General features: G+C 40.4%; 1 protein-coding gene across 1 annotated transcript; it reads right to left on the bottom strand.

The window, feature by feature from the left end:
• Nucleotides 1-644: 644 nt before the first annotated feature.
• On the bottom strand, nucleotides 645-3,950 carry fth1.1 (ferritin, heavy polypeptide 1, gene 1). Its single transcript, NM_203677.1, is given in 4 exon segments — nucleotides 645-1,016; nucleotides 1,979-2,104; nucleotides 2,364-2,510; nucleotides 3,728-3,950. Coding segments are annotated over 4 exon segments (531 nt in total). The 5' UTR covers nucleotides 3,830-3,950; the 3' UTR covers nucleotides 645-860.
• Between the last annotated feature and the right edge of the window lie 13,885 nt (nucleotides 3,951-17,835).

Raw genomic sequence — 17,835 nt, 5'->3', positions numbered from 1 at the left:
TCTATAAAAACTAATGCAAACAATGGAGTGTAGAAGGAACACAAAACTGTGTATAGTTTTACCTTTTCCCCCTAAACATAATGTTTTTTATTTTTAATTTATTAGTGCTCAGGCCTGGACTCGGATTCAAAAGAGGCCCTGGCATTTCAAGTACACATAGGCCCAAACAGCCCCTCACTGGCTGAATAATAAGTGACTGTCTATGGCAGTGATCCCAAACCAGTGGCTCAGGGGCAACATGTTGCTCCCCAACCCCTTGGATGTTGCTCCCAGTGACCTCAAAGCAGGTGCTCATTTTTGAATTTCTGGTAAGGAGGCAAGTTTGGGTTGCATAAAAACCAAGTATAATGCCAAACAGAGCCTCCTGTAGGCTGCCAGTCCACATAGGGGCTATTAAGTAGCCAATTAAAGCCTTTAAATGTGGCTCATGGGTATAAAAGGTTGAGGATCCCTGGTCTATGGCATCTTACAGCAGCACCTCTGGCATTTGCCTGAATCCACAGATTGCCAGTCCAGGCCTGCCAGTGATCAGGTATAACATTCAGATTTAAGAAAACTCATCTTACTCTGAATAATGGGTGGCTAACATTCACTGACACTACCCACTTAAGGCCCACCTTTAATAGAAGACCACCAAGGCACAATTTGGAATGCTGAAAAAACTTTATTGAAAACATGTTGACAAGCACAGCAGCTTCTGCATGATTCAGAACAGTAATAGCACAGATTTATTCCCATCATCCTCAAGATAAAAAGGTGTCAACAGGGGCATGGGAGCTATGGTGTAATCCACACAGATAGTAAAGAGACAGTATTTTGAAACAGAGAGCTGACTGGTTGTTTCCACCCTGAGAGTGCGCTTAGCTACTCTCCCCCAGGGTGTGCTTGTCGAACAGGTACTCGCCCATGCCGTTCTGCGGCACCCCAAGGCGCTTCAGGTTTGTGATGTAGTCTCCAAGCTCCTTCATGGCCTTCACCTGTTCCTCCAAGTACTCAGATTCCAGGAAGTCGCAGAGCTACATTGGGAATAGAAATAAACTCTTACTTGAGGCCCTGAAAAGTATACTTTGCGCATGCATATACTTGAGTAACTGCACTCTAATATTATGGTTTATAAGGTTAATAAGAAAGCAAGACAAACTATGTGCTCCCAACATGGTCATGTTTTTACAAATCATCTATCTAGACTTTCTACCTTTTTGGGTTTTTTTGAGGGTTGATGATTTTTTTCTCCTAGATAAGCAGATTTATTCCAGTGAAATATGCTTATAAAGCAGGACTAACACCAAAGATTACGAAATATGTTATATATATCTTTAGTTCCACCCTAGATGATTGCTTAATAAAAGGAGAAGAAAAACCATCTGGGTTAACTAAACTAAACTGCCCACACAGGGGCCTATTTATTATGTGGTGTAAAAAGAAACTCACCAAAAAATCTATGGCAAATAAATGGTAATTTTATCAAGGTGTGTTTTATTTTACACTGTATGAATGCCAGATTTAACACTATATTTTTTTTACTGCTTCAGATCTGGTGTAAGTTCTGTTAAAAGGTGCTCTAAGTAAAAACGTAAATGCATGCTTTATCAAATTCCTTTAATCAGTAAAGTAGAAAGACATGGCTTAATTTTAATATCCAACATGCCATCCTTGCATACCTAGATTTATATTTGAGTGGAAAGACCCATAAATATTGCTCCAATATTTCACACAGGATTCTAGACAACACTTCAAGAGGGGACAAAAAATGCAGATTTCTGTAGTCCTTCTAGCCGAAGCAAGGGATTTGGTACATCCCACATTAAATATACAGAGAAGAAATGTTTTGGCCACACAAGTAATGCCTCTATACATTAGTGACTTAATAAAGTGTTGCTGCACACTGGGTTGAGGAAGAATCATTTGTCATCGCTTAGCTGCATAAGCAACGAGGAGGCCTACATAGTAGCAGGCAGTTACTAGTCCAGGTACTTACATGAGGATCAGTCTTGTCAGATGCCAGCTTGTGCAGATCCAGTAAAGCCTGGTTCACAGTCTTCTCCAGCTGCAGAGCGGCCTGCATGGCTTCCAGGGTGTTACCCCATTCGTCACGCTCTGGTTTCTAACAAAAACAAAGAGGAGTCAAAATACAATGGCAATAGTATTAAGTTGCTATAGAAGATTTGCGAACTCCTTACATCCTGCTGTTTTTTGTTCTATAAAATAATAGATATCCCTTTATTTTATCACAGGTGCCCAATAAATTAGTGCAGGATTACTGTAATCATATTTTTCTATATCAAAAGCTCTAATGCTGCTGTTCCCAGCCAGTCAACATCTATCTGAGCATGCTGTTGTTAACATCCACGCCAGGTTCTTACCTTGATATCCTGAAGGACGGCGCGGCCCCCACGTTTGTTTTGGTATTTGAGGAACTTTTCGGCATGCTCCCTTTCCTCATGACTCTGCTCCTTGAAGAACTTGGCCACATGGTGGAGTGCCACGTCATCACGATCGAAATAGTAAGACTGAAGGAAAAAGAAGATATGCCCCTTTAGCATACAGGTTTAAAAAAAAAAAAGGCAAGTTACCTGCTTATTTGTGGGAACAATGATCAAATGCATGTGCCTAAATAGATATTATGTACAGAATAGAGTAGTCTCTTCGTAAGTAACTGCTAGTATAGTTATAGAATCAAAACAGGGTTTATTTTGTTATGCATTGCTTATTTCATAATATTATAATATATATATATATAGTGCTGACATTTGCTAAATAATATTATTATTCCAACAATTCAGGGATGGGCAACAAGCAGCTGTTTCTGTATCCTGACCTCAGGGGATGCTGAGAGTTGCAGCTTGATAATGGCTGGTAGGCCAAACCTGCTGTAACCCTGTACATACAATCATGTGACTGTTATTTATATACCCAACTAGGTAGCAATTCAGTTAACAAACAGAGAATAAGAGAAATAAAATGTATTTATTACCCTTTATTCTATGCAGTCTGTCTAGTAATGGATTTAGGGGAATATACACCCTTTTAGGGCTTATTAATGAGCAAGAATTTGTGCTTTGGAGAAGAATGGCTACAGATGTGTATTTCAGATAAATTCTATGCATTCTGTATGTACAAAACAACAGAACAGCTTTTTATGCATATTTTAAGGATCCCTGATGCTGACATGGCTGGATCCCCCACCCCACCCTCTGCAGGTTTAGTTGCTGACCAAGTAACATTGTTTATCTTATCAAGTGTAATTTGCCCAGGGCGTTAACGAGCCACAAAGCTCCACCTTCTAACGTCCTTGTTCTATGGTGGAAAAAAACATGTTGTGCTTTTCTCAGCAACTCCCTACAAAACAGGGAATGAGATAAGGGTAACAGAAACATGCAGCTGGGTGCCTAGCTCACTAACAAAAGGCACTGATAGGGCTGGAGGCTGCTAGCTGGACAGGTTTGATATGACTGCGATAACTGACACCACCGTACCTCACTATACACAGCACATTGCCATGTTATACACGTATAATATGTGTAATCCTGCAGCTGCAACCCTTTCCCTAGATAGCAATATGCATTACTGTACCTGGCATTATTTCAGCCTGACACCATTTTGTCTTACTATACACACTATCCTACAGTTACAGCCCCTTCCTCTGAAACCATTTTGCCTTACTGTACACATTATATCACCTGACACATGTTCCAAACAAAGCCACATTGTTTCTTTAGAGACTTACCATGGACAGATAGACATAGGAGGCATACAACTCCATGTTCACCATACGGTTGATGGCGGCTTCGCAGTCGCTGTTGAAGTTCTGACGCACCTGGGATTGCATGGCGGCGTTTCGGTGTTTGCTGGTGGCGCAAAAAAGTCACAAAAAAAAGAGTAATGCGAGAGAGAGAGAGATTTTGGTCTAAAAAAGACTCAGAGAGGGTTCCGTTCAAACACTGTTGAAGCAAGAACTCTACTCAGAGCCAGAGAGGAGGTTTTTAACTCAGCACAAAGGAGCTCTGTATTTATAGGCAGCCAGCATGGAATTCTGGGGGCAGCCAACCCCCCTGCCTCTAACAATTCCTAATGGCAGCCAATCAGCTCATTGCAATTGGAGAAAGGAAGGGGGGGGGGGTGAAGGAGGGTGAGAGGCAGCTTTGCTTGTGTAACAAGCCTGACTTGTTCCTTGTTTGTCATTGCGTAAGCTTGAAGCATACTGTACTACAGGAAACTGTAAATTCACACCCAGGGTGCAGTACTAATGTGTTTCTATGTATTTTTTAAGAATGAAGAGCAGTTATTAAAGGGAGTGTATAACCCAAAATAGATAAATACAATTTGGTATAGTGAATATCATGCTAAGCAACTTTCCAATACACATTCATTACAAATTGTCGGTGGTTTTAATGTTATGTGTAAATAAAACTGATACTGAAAAGCAGCATCTGTCTGTCCCTTGCTTGAGTCCTCAGCGTTTGACTCTTAAAACTATGTACCAGAAGCCAGGCGATTGACTGATCCGTAAATATAACTGCTACTGAAAAGCAGCATCTGCCTCTCCTTTGCTTGATTCCTCAGCTTTGACTTTTGAAACTATGTAGCAGAAGCCAGCTGATTGACTTTCTATAACAAATGTATACTGGAAAGTATAAAAAAAGTTTCTTTAATTAGGCACCTAACAAATGAAAATGACTAAATAAATTGTAGCTAATACTCAACAGGTGCCATTAACTCACACTTTGCCACCCCATGTTGTGCCTGCTGCTCACAGATGTACCTTTTTTGCAATGCCACTTTGCTCTGGATGTGCCACTGTCTGCTAAAGAAACACTGGGGTACTAGTTACTCTGCTTACAGGGGAATTAAGGCATGCTAATAAGTACTAACTGATTTGTGTTTAGACTAGGTAAATAAGCATTTCCCCAAAACCTGCCCAAACATAACATTTTAGGCTGGGCCCCTTATGTCCTGCTTTGGGTCCCTACTTGGGGTGGTTTCAGATTAAGTTCAAGCAGTACTTGTACCCTAAGCAAGGCCACTTACTTTGCCTGACCCATTCTCTGCCAGTTTCAGCCATTTATAAAAAGCAGCAGATGTATGTTTATAGGGTCTTAACAGTGTTGGAAAACATTTAACCTGTGTGTGGCCAACTAATAGAAATACAAAAAAATTAACACAATTTTGGGCGCCTGCATCAAATGCCACAATTCACTATACATATGGCAATGTGTAGCTAAATGTGGTAGCACACTCTGAACCATTTTAGATCTGAACATGATGTGGCTGCAAGATACACATAAGTTGAGTATATTACTCAACAAATAACAAACAAAATGGCGGCATTCACTTTCTACTCCAAAATGGCCATGTGGGTGTTGGTTTTGTGTAATGATTTTTGGGTGGCAATTTTTTCTCTAGGAACTTGGTGTAAGGGCTATATGCAGCTCTGTGGCTGATTTATGGATAAAGAAGTCAAGCTATGACTATATCACATGTTTTCCATATACTGGCAATACTGGAAATCCAACTTGTGCTTATAAGCAGTGCAATTTTTGGGACTGAATAAGGACAAAAAAGACTTGTGTTTGTGTGGTTATAACAAGGCACTTCCACATTTCAGACTATAGAATAAACAGTTGTTGGGTCACAGTGGTTCCAATGCAATTGGACAGGGAATCATGTTTCTTGAGATACATTATAAACACAAATATATACTGATATTTTAATATATTTTAAAGATAATTTTAATATAAAGTGTATTATTCTCCAAGAAGTTATACTGACATTTGAAGAACTTTCTTCCAATCTCTCTGCCTTCAAGAAATCTCTAAAAACACATTTATTTAGAGAGGCTTACCCTAATCTAGTTTAGCAATACCCTGTGCCCCACCTCTCACAACTCTGGTCATGCCCATTCCCACACCTTGTGTCTCAACCCTTTCTCCTTGTAGATTGTAAGCTCTTTTGGGCAGGGCCCTCTTCACCTCTTGTATCGGTTATTGATTGCTTTATATGTTACTCTGTATGTCCAATGTATGTAACCCACTTATTGTACAGCGCTGCGGAATATGTTGGCGCTTTATAAATAAATGTTAATGTAATGTAATGTAAAAGCCAGCTCCATAAGTAAAACACGTGAAATCTCTGAAGTCAGAAAAGGGCCATTGCCACATAGTAAAGTAACAAGGCTGCAGGCCCAAATATTGCATAGTGTGCTATACATTATATCTTAAACTCACAATTAAAGATAGACAGACTGATGGAGACAGTGAGTGCTGAAGAGAGATACACATTGCTGGAGGGAGCTGGTGGCTGAAGATATGGGGATGAAGGCTTGGAGGAGTTCTTTTGTAGAGAAGTACAGCTGGGGCACTCTGTTGAAGAGTGACATACAAATCTGCTGTACAATCCTGGGGAAATGGTTGAACAGTGAGAAATGCGAGTAGGTCACCTTGGAGTTCTACAACCTTGAGCTTCTACACAGAACTCAGTGACTATTCAATATCCTTGTATAATGCACACAAGTCAAAAATAATCTGTAAACTATATCCTAGTAAATTGTTATCAGTTTTAATCAAGGATTAGTGATGTCACTTATGCCACATGATTCCTCGAAACGTGCATATTATACAAATGGAAGTACCCCCTGTTGTAAATTAGATGTCACCTTGGAGTTCATTAACCCTTATAAATGTACTCAGCATGCACCCTGGTACTTTAATATGGTCATGCATCTCCTGGGTGATTTCTCACATCCTTAAATTTAAAATAGGGTTTATTATTTACTATATATCATTATATCGTAATGGCTCCCCCTAACCCTCAAAAATTTATGTTGGGCTCTTTGTTACCCAGAGGCCAATGGATTTGCTGTTTGAATTGTTCTTTTTTCCATACATTGCATCAGGCATACACAGCCCATATCAGCTGAACTACAAATGCCAGCAACTCTGTGCCTGATAAACTGACAGAAATGCTGGGAGTGGTATCCACTCAACAGCGATCATTATATTACTATTTCACAGCAATTGCAATATCATTGTCAGCTTTATTAAAAAAAATGCAGACTTAAAGGGATACTTTTTTTACTGCTTTCATTGTAACCGTATACAGCCTTTAAAGGGGTGGTTTAGCTTTAAGTGAACTTTTAGGGGCAGATTTATCAAAAGGTGAGTTTAGAGCTTAGCAGGGCTGGAACTAGGGGTAGGCAGAATAGGCACCTGCCTAGGGTGCAAAAGTAGGGGGCGCTAGGCAGGTACCTCTGTTGCAATCCCCAGTCCGGGATTTCTAACCCCCACATTTGATTTCCTGGTGCTCCCTCCCTGCACAACATCTACATGCCGCGCTCCCCCCTCTAGGGCATCCCCATGTGTGTGTGTGTGTGTGCACACGGTGGGGGAATGGAATGAATAGAACGTAGGTGAGTTTTTATGTACTAAGCTCTAAACTCACAGTTTGATAAACCTGCCCCTTAGTATGTTATACAATGCCCTATTCCTAGCAACTTATTTGCCTTCTTCTTCTGTTTTTCCAGCTTTGAAATGGGGGTCACTGACCCCAGAAGTAAATAACTCTAATAAATGCTCTGTGAGGGTAAAATTGTATTATTATTGTTACTTTTTATTACGTATCTTTCTATGCACGTCCTCTCCTATTCATATTCCTGTTTCTTGTTCAACCCACTGCTTGGTTGCTAGGGTAAATAAGAACCTAGCAACCAGATAGCTGCTGAAATACCAAGCTGGAGAGATGCTGAACAAAAAGCTAAATAACAAAATAACCATAAAAAAATAAAAAATGATATCCAATTGCAAAGTATCTCAGAATATCAATTTCTACATCATACTAAAAGTTAATGTAAAGGTGAACAACCCATTTAATACTGTCACTTTCTGTCACGTTAAAGGTTATTCCACACAAACACACTTAAATAAATAAATATATATATACCATAAAGTATGTTGTTTTTAATTAAAAGTGGAGTGCGATAAAATCCCTTTAAAATGTTATCTCTTTAATTAATGCACAATAATGAAGAATATTTCAAGATCAGTCTCCTTTGGAACCAAGTCATAAAAGGCATTTTATACCATAGTTGCTTATTTGATTTGGAAACAGATGGAAATGGCTCAGCGTAATTTCTTATCTGAGGCATAAGGCAAAGTACAAAGAAATATTGCAGTTATAAATTAGATTGTTGTTAGATAAAAGGGTGTGATATCTCCCTATCACAAATAACTGGGGAAAGGTTTGCATGACTCGACATAATTTAGATATGTAATGAGTGAGTGCAGTGAGGGCCGGAGCAAGCAAGCATGACTAGGCATATTCTGACTGAACACAATAATGGCCATGTTGTCGCGGCAACTGGTGACTAAATAGAATAACAACTCCAGCCTGAGCAGGATCTGATGCAACGTTTCTGTCACAAGTGTCATGCTCTTGTATCAACCAGAATAACTCATCTAATTAACAAGGGGGGTCATTGGTGTCCTATCTATTTTTTATTTATATTTATCTATAATTCATGTGTGCTCATTAGGGAATCTTACTATTCTCCCTCACAAAAGATTTCCCTACGTAGTCTATTTTTTATTCATGTTAAGTGCAACATGAGCATTTACATATGAAAGGTGCTGGACATAAGATTAGGGGCATCTAAATGAATATCCTCCTCCCTTTCTTCCTGTGGGGGGGAATCCAAAAAAACTCTAGTCATTTGACTCTGGAGTTGCGCCCCATAGTAAGGGCCGTGACACACGGGGAGATTAGTTGCGCCAAGACAAATCTCCGTTGTCGCGGGGCGACTAATCTCCCCAAAATGCCATCCCACCGGCTAGAATGTAAATCGCCAGTGGGGTGGCATACGCGGCGCGGCGATTTGCCGAAGCCTCCGAAGTTTCCTCTCAAGGCAACTTCGGCGACTTCACTCACAACAACAGAGATTTGTCACGGCGTGACTAATCTCCCCGTGTGTCACGGCTCTAAGAGTTCAGCAATTACAGCAGAATGTATATCTGCTGGCATTTTAAAACCAAACATTAGAACATTGTAATTCACACCCCAAAACTGCCCAACCATACAGGCTAAATACTAAAGACTAGTCTATGGTAACATTCAGCAGCCTCTCTGGCCTTTGCCACAGCAAGAGTGCCAGTCAGGGGCAAAACTACCAGGGGACAGGGGGATTAACGGCACAAGGACCCACAGCCTACCCATGGGGCTTGCCAGCCAAAGGAGGTAAACAGATGACAAGGAGAAGGGGATGGGAAACAGTGCAGAGGGGAGCCCTGGAACAAATTTTGAACCTGGACCAGTAAAAGTCTAGTTACATTACTGTTGCCAGTCCTGCCTTAACCTGCCCATTTTGTGAGACTAAGTTAGAGACAGAGGTTCCCCTGATGCGGCTCAGAGATGTAAGAGCAAGTGGAGTGGCACAACATTATCTGTATAAGTGCACTATATGTAGTGTAGTGTCACTTTTTTTGCATTGGTACACATTTCGTATTATTATACAGATAACTAATAGTAGCAACCAAGATGGCATTGGGGTTACACAGAGCACTCCACAAATAAAAAAGAAAATCCTGCAAATGCATTAATAAACCATTTAACATTTAGGTTTAACAATCTCACTGCAGTTCCCGGTTAGAATTTACACATGAATGGTTGCTCTGTGTTGCTGGTCTAATGCTAAGTGAGAGCTGTCTGGTGCATTTCCCTTTAGTTATCCTTATATTTGTATGCACAAAACACAGTTAAATGTACTGTAGGTGTTCAATATAGGCAGTTTATTCAAAGGAAGGTTTTACATTTACTATAAACCCCCAGTTGGGTTACTTTGTGATTGGTGTATGTTTAGGAGTAGAAAATATAACTACTTTGTGCCACATGACCTACATGTTGTCCTTTTGCATAATTGTTTCACAGATACTGGAAAGAACATTGATTTGGGTATAGTAGATATTAATTATACAGGTAACAGATACTAATTATTCACATCATTGATATAATTTACATAAGAGGCATTGGGGTTACACAGAACCCTCTGCTTTATAACACCTATAACAACAAATTCTGTATTTCTAGGCATAATGCAATGCATAGGAACACTAGTTGCACTGCGTATTCCCCAAAATATAGCCTTAGGGGGAACATGACAGGATTACCTCCAGGTTAACACAAGACAGAAGAAACAAGCTCACTCTGGGAGCTGCATTAAGGGGCACAAAGACTTGCTAAGAAAATACAGGGGCATTTAACAATATTTCAGCATAGGGCCCCCAATGTTATGCACCCATAGTATAGAGACCAATCAGCACTTAGCTTTTACTGGTTTTCACAATGTTAATAATAAAAGCAAGCATCTGTTAGTTAAAGAGGTAGGGCACATATTCTTTCCCATAAGCCCCTAGTGAGCATGCTACTTCACAGTACTGGGCAGTGTGATCAGGTCTGGGGTCATTTGTGACCTTTCTGTGTAAGTCATCTGCATTGTACCCTCCCCCATTAAATAAAAGTCATTGGCCTGGAGTTGGCAGATGGTCATCTGAATAAACCAGCTGATTCCTCGGTCATGTGAATTTGCTAATATGCTGCTTGATACAAATAGGGTTCTGCTTTTCTCCGTTAGACAGGCTTGCTAATAAACTGCAGACTCCACACTTTTATGGATTTCCAGACACCCTACGCAGTTCCCTGCACTGGAAGCTTTAGAAATGTTGTATTTTCCCTTGTTGCAACATGCTACCTTATATGACTTACTGCATCCGTTAGCACATTCCATTCCTTACGTTTGTATACATTGGTGCAAAGCTCTGTTTGCACTTGTCTGGAGTAGAATTTGCCATCATCTTCACTCTACTGAACTGTTTGGATTGTACTGTTTATGTGTATGTTTGTTTGATTTTTAATATCACACAGATTTTAACACATTACAGTGAAAGTATGACATTGCAACCATATTAAACATAATTCTTAAGGTGGCCATACAAGGGCAAATTTAAGCTGCCGATTTGGGTCCTTCAGACAAATTTAGGCAGGCCTAAAACTGGCCTGATACCGATCAGGCAGTTTTTATTTTCCCGTCAGGATTGGCAATCACATTGGCTCATTGATATGGTCCTTGCTCCAACGGGTCCTATTTGTGTTGTTGTAATTTGATAGTTTAGCCTGAGGTCCAAACAATCAGATTACTCCAATTTCTTCCACCTTAGGTGGACATATAGGTGAAAAGATCCACTCCTTTAGCAACCTTGCCAAAACAAGTGGATCTTATAGCATATTACATTACATTAACATTTATTTATAAAGCGCCAACATATTCCGCAGCGCTGTACAACATATGGCCAATTTTAACTCAATGCAGAGAGGCGAGGATCCTATTCTGAAGGTTGAAAAAAAAATTCATTAACTAGGCCTTCAGACATTGCCTCAGTCCCAATAATAGACATGCCACCTTTTCAGGGAAAGAAAATCAGCCTACCTGTATTTTTATGTTTATTTTCAATTGATAACATTGGTGTTAAGCTTCATCTTCACTGGTCAGGCCGATAAAGACCGGATAAATATGTCATGGTAGTCCTCGGCTTACAGGATTTTTAGACTCGCCCCATAGATATCTGGTTGTTTTTGGGCAGGGTGATGGAACCCCTCATGCATGGGCCAATAACTGCAAGTACTGTACCAGGCCATAAGTCTACCAATCAGTATGGGAGCTATGAGGCACAGTTCATACCACATACTTGTATATTCTTTCTTTTCAACACAATCAGCGATTTACATCGCTGATTGCATGTAACAAAGAATATGAAGAGGAAACGATGTCAAGGGTCCTTTGCTACATGTTATATCCCAGAGAGAACCTGGCATTTGGGCAGCAGTTGTTTCATGCTAAAGGCCTACGTGCTCCAAGAAATTATATTTATCCCATCTCAGGACCAGTTACTGTATAATTAGGAAGCATGGGCAGGCTTTTTCTGGTTTTCTCACTGTAATCATTCTTGGCACCCTACAATCGCATAGCTACAATTAGCAAGTGTCATTAAGTTTGCTTGCTGGGTTCCACAGGGTTTAGGCACGGTGGATGAGTGTTTAACCTAGGAGCCATCTACAAATGGCACAGCCCCTTCTGTCTTATCTTGTAACTACTACCATGCTGCTTAAAGGGGATAAAGTGGCATACAGTGGTTTTAACAACAGAGAGGTGCTCAGTAATGGTCAGTTAGGGAATCGTTTTGTAACATTTAACCAGAACGCAGTACAGTGTATATCCTACATCTGCTGATGCCCTGATAAATATTACTGACTTTCAATGTGCGGACATTAACAAACCACAAAGGCCAGTTCATGCTCTTGTGACTTAAGCGGGATGTACAAGCAAAAAACAATATTGCATGTACTGAAAAAGAATCATACAGTATTTGCAGTGTACTTCTATTAGAAATTGACCCCTAATGTGTAAAACAAAGTAAGATTGGTATATATTTGGCATATAAAACAGTATGTTTTTTGCATTACATGCCCTGCAGGAAAGTAATAATAGGCACTCAGTGGAAGGATCCATTTTTGTCCAAAAATTCAGTTTGGGGGGGCCATGCCGAAGGTCAATAAAGATAGGATTTAAGGAGAATGCTGTGGTAGATACTCAAGGAAGCCTAATCTGAATGTCAGCTGGAAACCTGGGGCATATATATGCTTAGACAATATGGATCCTGTAGCAAGGTGATTCGTGCAACATTTTCTTATATTTGGAACCTGATCAAAAGGGAACCAAAAAATATGGCATTAACTTTACAATCAGAGGCTGGGATTCTATAAATAGAGGGGGTGATCTATCAACGATCGCCATATTCTTGAAAAACTAGAGATATTCGAGTTTTTTATTCAAGCGGGTTTGTGTTTATTAATAAATGAGCGACCATTAGATATGCCAGTTTATTAATTTCAGAAAAACAAACATCATAGTTCATGTACCATGCCATGGACCAATGAGGCTATATGTGATTGGCTGAGGTATAAGGGTGCAATCTATTTTTTAGAAAGTCAGTGTTCAACAGTTAAGAGGCTCCACTGTAGGAGTGCTTACTACACTGTTCATAATAATGTTGATACAACAATTAAACATTGCCAAATTCACTCACATCTACCTACCAGAGCATCAGATGATCTCCTAGTGGAAGTCAGCCTGAATCCCTTGCCTTTAGCCTTTTCTTTATCCACCATAAGTACATTTGGTAGTGTCTCCATGTATTTATTGTGATAATGGGGTTGTTAGGCTTACTAGTGGGCTGTAGAAGGCCCAGTCCGAGGCTGCATACCCAGGTTCATCCATATTTGCTTCCAATTTACAAATGATATCCTGCAGCATAGGTTAGATTAAATAAGCGTAGATGCTGCTTTTTTGCTTAATTGGGAAATTAAGTTTAAGTGTACTAGAAATACTATTTATTACTGTAGCAAGTTAGAGATATAGTAGCCCTATGACAGAGAAGAGCTATTATCTACATTTGCCTATGGAGCGCTCCATCAAAGTGTTCAGTGGGTATGTCGGGGTAGGAATCACTGGGACTATATAATAACCCAGCAGGTAGAGGTTTCTCTTGTTTGACACATGGTTTTACAGTCCAGACTAATAGAAGTTATTTGTACTGAATAATAGATTTATTAGATTCATTTTTTCCTGCAATATACCCACCGAGACTTACTGACCAAGGTCAAGCTGATGGACAGTACTGTATCTCAGTGATTGGTTGGTTCTGTTACTGAAATTAAATGGGATAATCACTCTATCTGAATAATTAAAATGCAAGCATATACTGTATGAAAGCCTTCTAGTAACAGGCTGCTAATGTTAAGCTTGCCTCAGTGACTCCCTATTCTGATATATTAGGGTGCCATGGTTTCGCTATCAGCATTACATCAGCTCACTGGTTAATACATTAGGGTGAATGGATACCCTACATTAATTAAAACTGAAGTACAGTGTAACACCTTCTTAGCACCACCACACCTTTAACACCATGTGACTAAGCATGTAACGAGTTCAGGTACATTGTACATACACATTTAATGACCTTTAGGGCTGTAACAATAAAGAGCTCAGGAGAAAAACAATTCCTTTCCATGACAGTGCACCTATTGCACTTAAGGGATTGGTAATTATTAATCTGGTTGGCAAACCAGTTAGTAACACGTACGTGCCTAAAGGAAAAATATACCTCCATTTTTTAAATGAAAGCATTTATACAAAAAAATAAATGGTAAAACATTCAAAGTGCTATTCCCATTGGCCTTGATGGGGGTGATTTTGGGGATCTGAATGCTGCTTTTTGAGTGCGAAAAAATATGCCATTAGCAAAACACCCGAAAACAACCAACCAGCAATGACATGTTACTGCCCATCTACCTTAGTAAGTGGCAAGGGAAAAAACAGATTGCCATTTGGGTGTTTTGATGAAATCAGATTTGAATGGACAATCTTGCAACATAATGGCCAAGGCCAGATTTCCCTTTCCTACAACCCAGGATAGATACGGGGGAAGAAGACCTAACTAGATTGGTTAACTAAGGTGCAATTGGTAAACTAAGGTGCAGGGAAGCAGAAACTGATGCAGGAGGTGGTGCTCTTGGTTCTCCATTATCTCCCTTTAAAGGCTATAGAATATTCTTCCACAAATCCTTAGGGTTAATACATCAGTAAAGGTATCACTAAAAAGCAAAAGGGATGTTCTACAAAATGGCGCTGAGAGGTTCCAGACACAGCGTTTAACATGTCTGTGTGTACAGAAGTCTGCATCCTGATAAACCTCAGAATATTAAGCCAACTGCTACCACCAAATGGATGAAAGTGAAACAACAACCTAACTTTTCTACTTTTCCCAAAGCAAAATCTAACATTAAAAGAACATGATCATTCCCAAGTGTTTTGCAAATCAGCAGTCCAGGTTCTGAGCCCCCAAATTTGCAGAATGGTGCTCAGTGTTTCTCTACAGGGATTCCCCTCACATTTGCTTTAAGCATTTTTTTTCTTTAAAAAGCAGATTTGTTGTTAGTGATAGTTCCCCTTTAACACTTGCCAGGGTGAATTTTGTGTGCTGTGTGGCACCTTTGCTGCAAGTTGGGGGTGCTCATTCAGGGCTTCCCATCTAGGCAGCACTTGATATCAATGAATGGGATATTAGACAGACTAGAACAGATGGTATGTGGCTGGATTATTTCCTGGAGCTTAGCATGTTTAATAGCATATATGTTAAAAAAAAAATCCAGACTGAATTTGCCCTTTATTTGTATTTTTTTCAGGGCTATTTCTTCACCCTTTAAGAGAGACCTAAAGTCTAACTAAAAAGTAGCGTAGAAATGCTACACATTATGCTTTGGGTTTCTGTATCAGCCCAAAGCAATCACAGCCCTTTAGCAGGGCAGATCTGTGCCCCCAAAGATGCCCCTAGTAGCCCCATCTTCTTTTCTGCTGAAAAGCAGAATGCAATTAACCTCCATGAAATTAATCTCAATGATAAATATGCTGTGAATGTTAAGAATGCACAAGTGTTCTGTGGGTTATCTCTGGAGGTACTAGGAGCCAGCACTCTGGGATAAAACAGAACTCATGTCCCCTGGCATAAAATCGGCAGATCAGGGTATCTTCTCCCATGTTTTTTGCATTTTGCCCGACACTGCACTTTAAAGAATTGCCAAAACGTACCACAGAAAGCTGGTTGATCCTGTGTATACAGCACTGTACTCTTGTCTGCCTCAACTTGCAAGTTAGGGAGCTCTGGCAAGCACAGGTTGTAACAGAGCACTGCACTTACCACTTGTCTGTTATACCAGGATTGCATTGGGCCTCCAGCACTTCACTCTGCACCCAGCAACAGATTTCCAATGCAACCCTGGGTGCTGAGCATATGCACAAATTTTATTTAAATTAACACTAAGAGACACACTTTTGGTGCTACCCTGACACTAGCACCCCCGGGTCTCTGGAGCAAAGTACAGTCTGGTGCATGATCCTCCGGGGAGATGGCACTCCCCCAAGTGCGGCTAGCAAAGATAGTGGCACTCAGAAGGCAATCAAAATGGGGAACTAATTGCTCACTGAGTTTTGAAATCAAACAATATTTGTGAGGCTTGCCCCTTCTTCAGGTGTCACCACAATCATTAATATGTATCCATTTTGTATATCTATTCTGTATCTGCCTACAGCATTACAGGATAATATGGGACTATGCTGAGACTAAGAAATAAGGACACTGGCTATGGGCTCTTTAACCATATTCATGAGGGGTGGGTCTGCTGCCTATTTAACATTAACCACCATATGTAATAAAAGGCAGTAAGCTTGCAGGGTGAAGTAAGCCATAGCAACCAGTAAGATGTGCTTTTAAACAAGTGGACAGTAAATGCTACCTGCTGATTGGTTGCTATGGGTTACTGCTCCTGGGCAAACTTTGCCTTTTATCACCTGATAAAGAGGCACACTCCCAATGCATTGTTTCATCTTTTGACTCTATCAGAAAAGTTTAGAAGTCTTTGATTGTCTAAGGGCTCTGGCACACAGGGAGATTAGTCGCCCGCGACTAATCTCCCCGAACTACCATCCCACCGGCGAAAATGTAAGTCGCCGGTGGGATGGCACACGCTGCGCAAGCGATTTCAGCAAATCGGCAAAGTTGCCTTGCGAGGCATTTTCGGCGATTTACCAAAATCGCCTGCACATGTGCCATCCCACCGGTGACTTACATTTTCGCTGGTGGGAGGGAGATTAGTCGCCCGTGACAATGGAGATTTGTCGCGGGCGACTAATCTCCCCATGTGTCAGAGCCCTTACAAGCGCTGGTGCCTTTTTTTTTTTTGCTAAAAACTTTTGTGCCCCTTAGTGCTCTTGAACTTTCATCCAGTTTCAAAAGTAATTGACCCCTTAAGTATTTCTGGATATTGCTTACTTTCAACAGACATTTCAAAAGATAACTAATTTAAGCATCCTCCCAGCCAGTCATCCAAACAGCCGGCCATATTGTTTCAATGGTGCTCACATACACTGCATTCTATGCAAATACCACATATGTGAGGAGCATGATCCAACTGGATATCTGAATCCAGGGTCACACAGGCCTGCTAGATGATCCCCCAGTGGGCCCAAGTCTAGAAAAATTCCCGTAATTATTCCCACATTTATTTCCACCATAAACCTTTATTACCTTCATGCCACCTGAGAGTTGGCCCTGGATGCCAGGTTCTCTGGCAGGGTGCCAAGGAGGACCAGTCTGCAACCAATAACCCTGTCAGTCCAATTGCAATTAGACTGGAGGCTGTAGTGAGATGATGCCTCTAAAAGAAATTTCCATAAATTACGGAATGTGGATCTTCTCTAAGACAGACAGATCTTTGATGGAAAAGGCTTTTAAATTCAAATTCCTTGCCATATATTATTATATAATAAAGGGCTTAAACATTGCCCAGGAGCAGTAACTTATAGCAACAAATCAGCAGGTTGAATATACTGGTCACCTATTTAAAAGCCAACATCTTATTGATTGCTATGGGTTACTTAGGCAAACTTAGTACCTTTTATTACATATAGAGGGAAGAGTCCTCTTTTCTTCCCTTATTCTAATATCTAAAATGGGTACCTAGGACCACGTTTGTTAGATTTAGATTCAGGATTGAGCTGCTATTGCGGTCTTCTTTACTTTAAGGGAAATGGATTCTCTAATAAGCCACAGCAATGGTCGACTAGGTACATTTGTTCAATGATCAGCTGCCCCACCACACTGAAGCGATGTCATGTAGGGCAAGGCACCACCACACAAGTGCACAGGTGAACAAAGGCAAGTAGTCAGTTGGTCAATG

Source organism: Xenopus tropicalis, chromosome 7 (assembly GCF_000004195.4).
Source record: "Xenopus tropicalis strain Nigerian chromosome 7, UCB_Xtro_10.0, whole genome shotgun sequence".
In the NCBI taxonomy this organism is placed as follows: domain Eukaryota; kingdom Metazoa; phylum Chordata; class Amphibia; order Anura; family Pipidae; genus Xenopus; species Xenopus tropicalis.
Note: the sequence above shows the minus strand (reverse complement) of the source record. Positions and strands in the feature narration are given on the sequence as shown.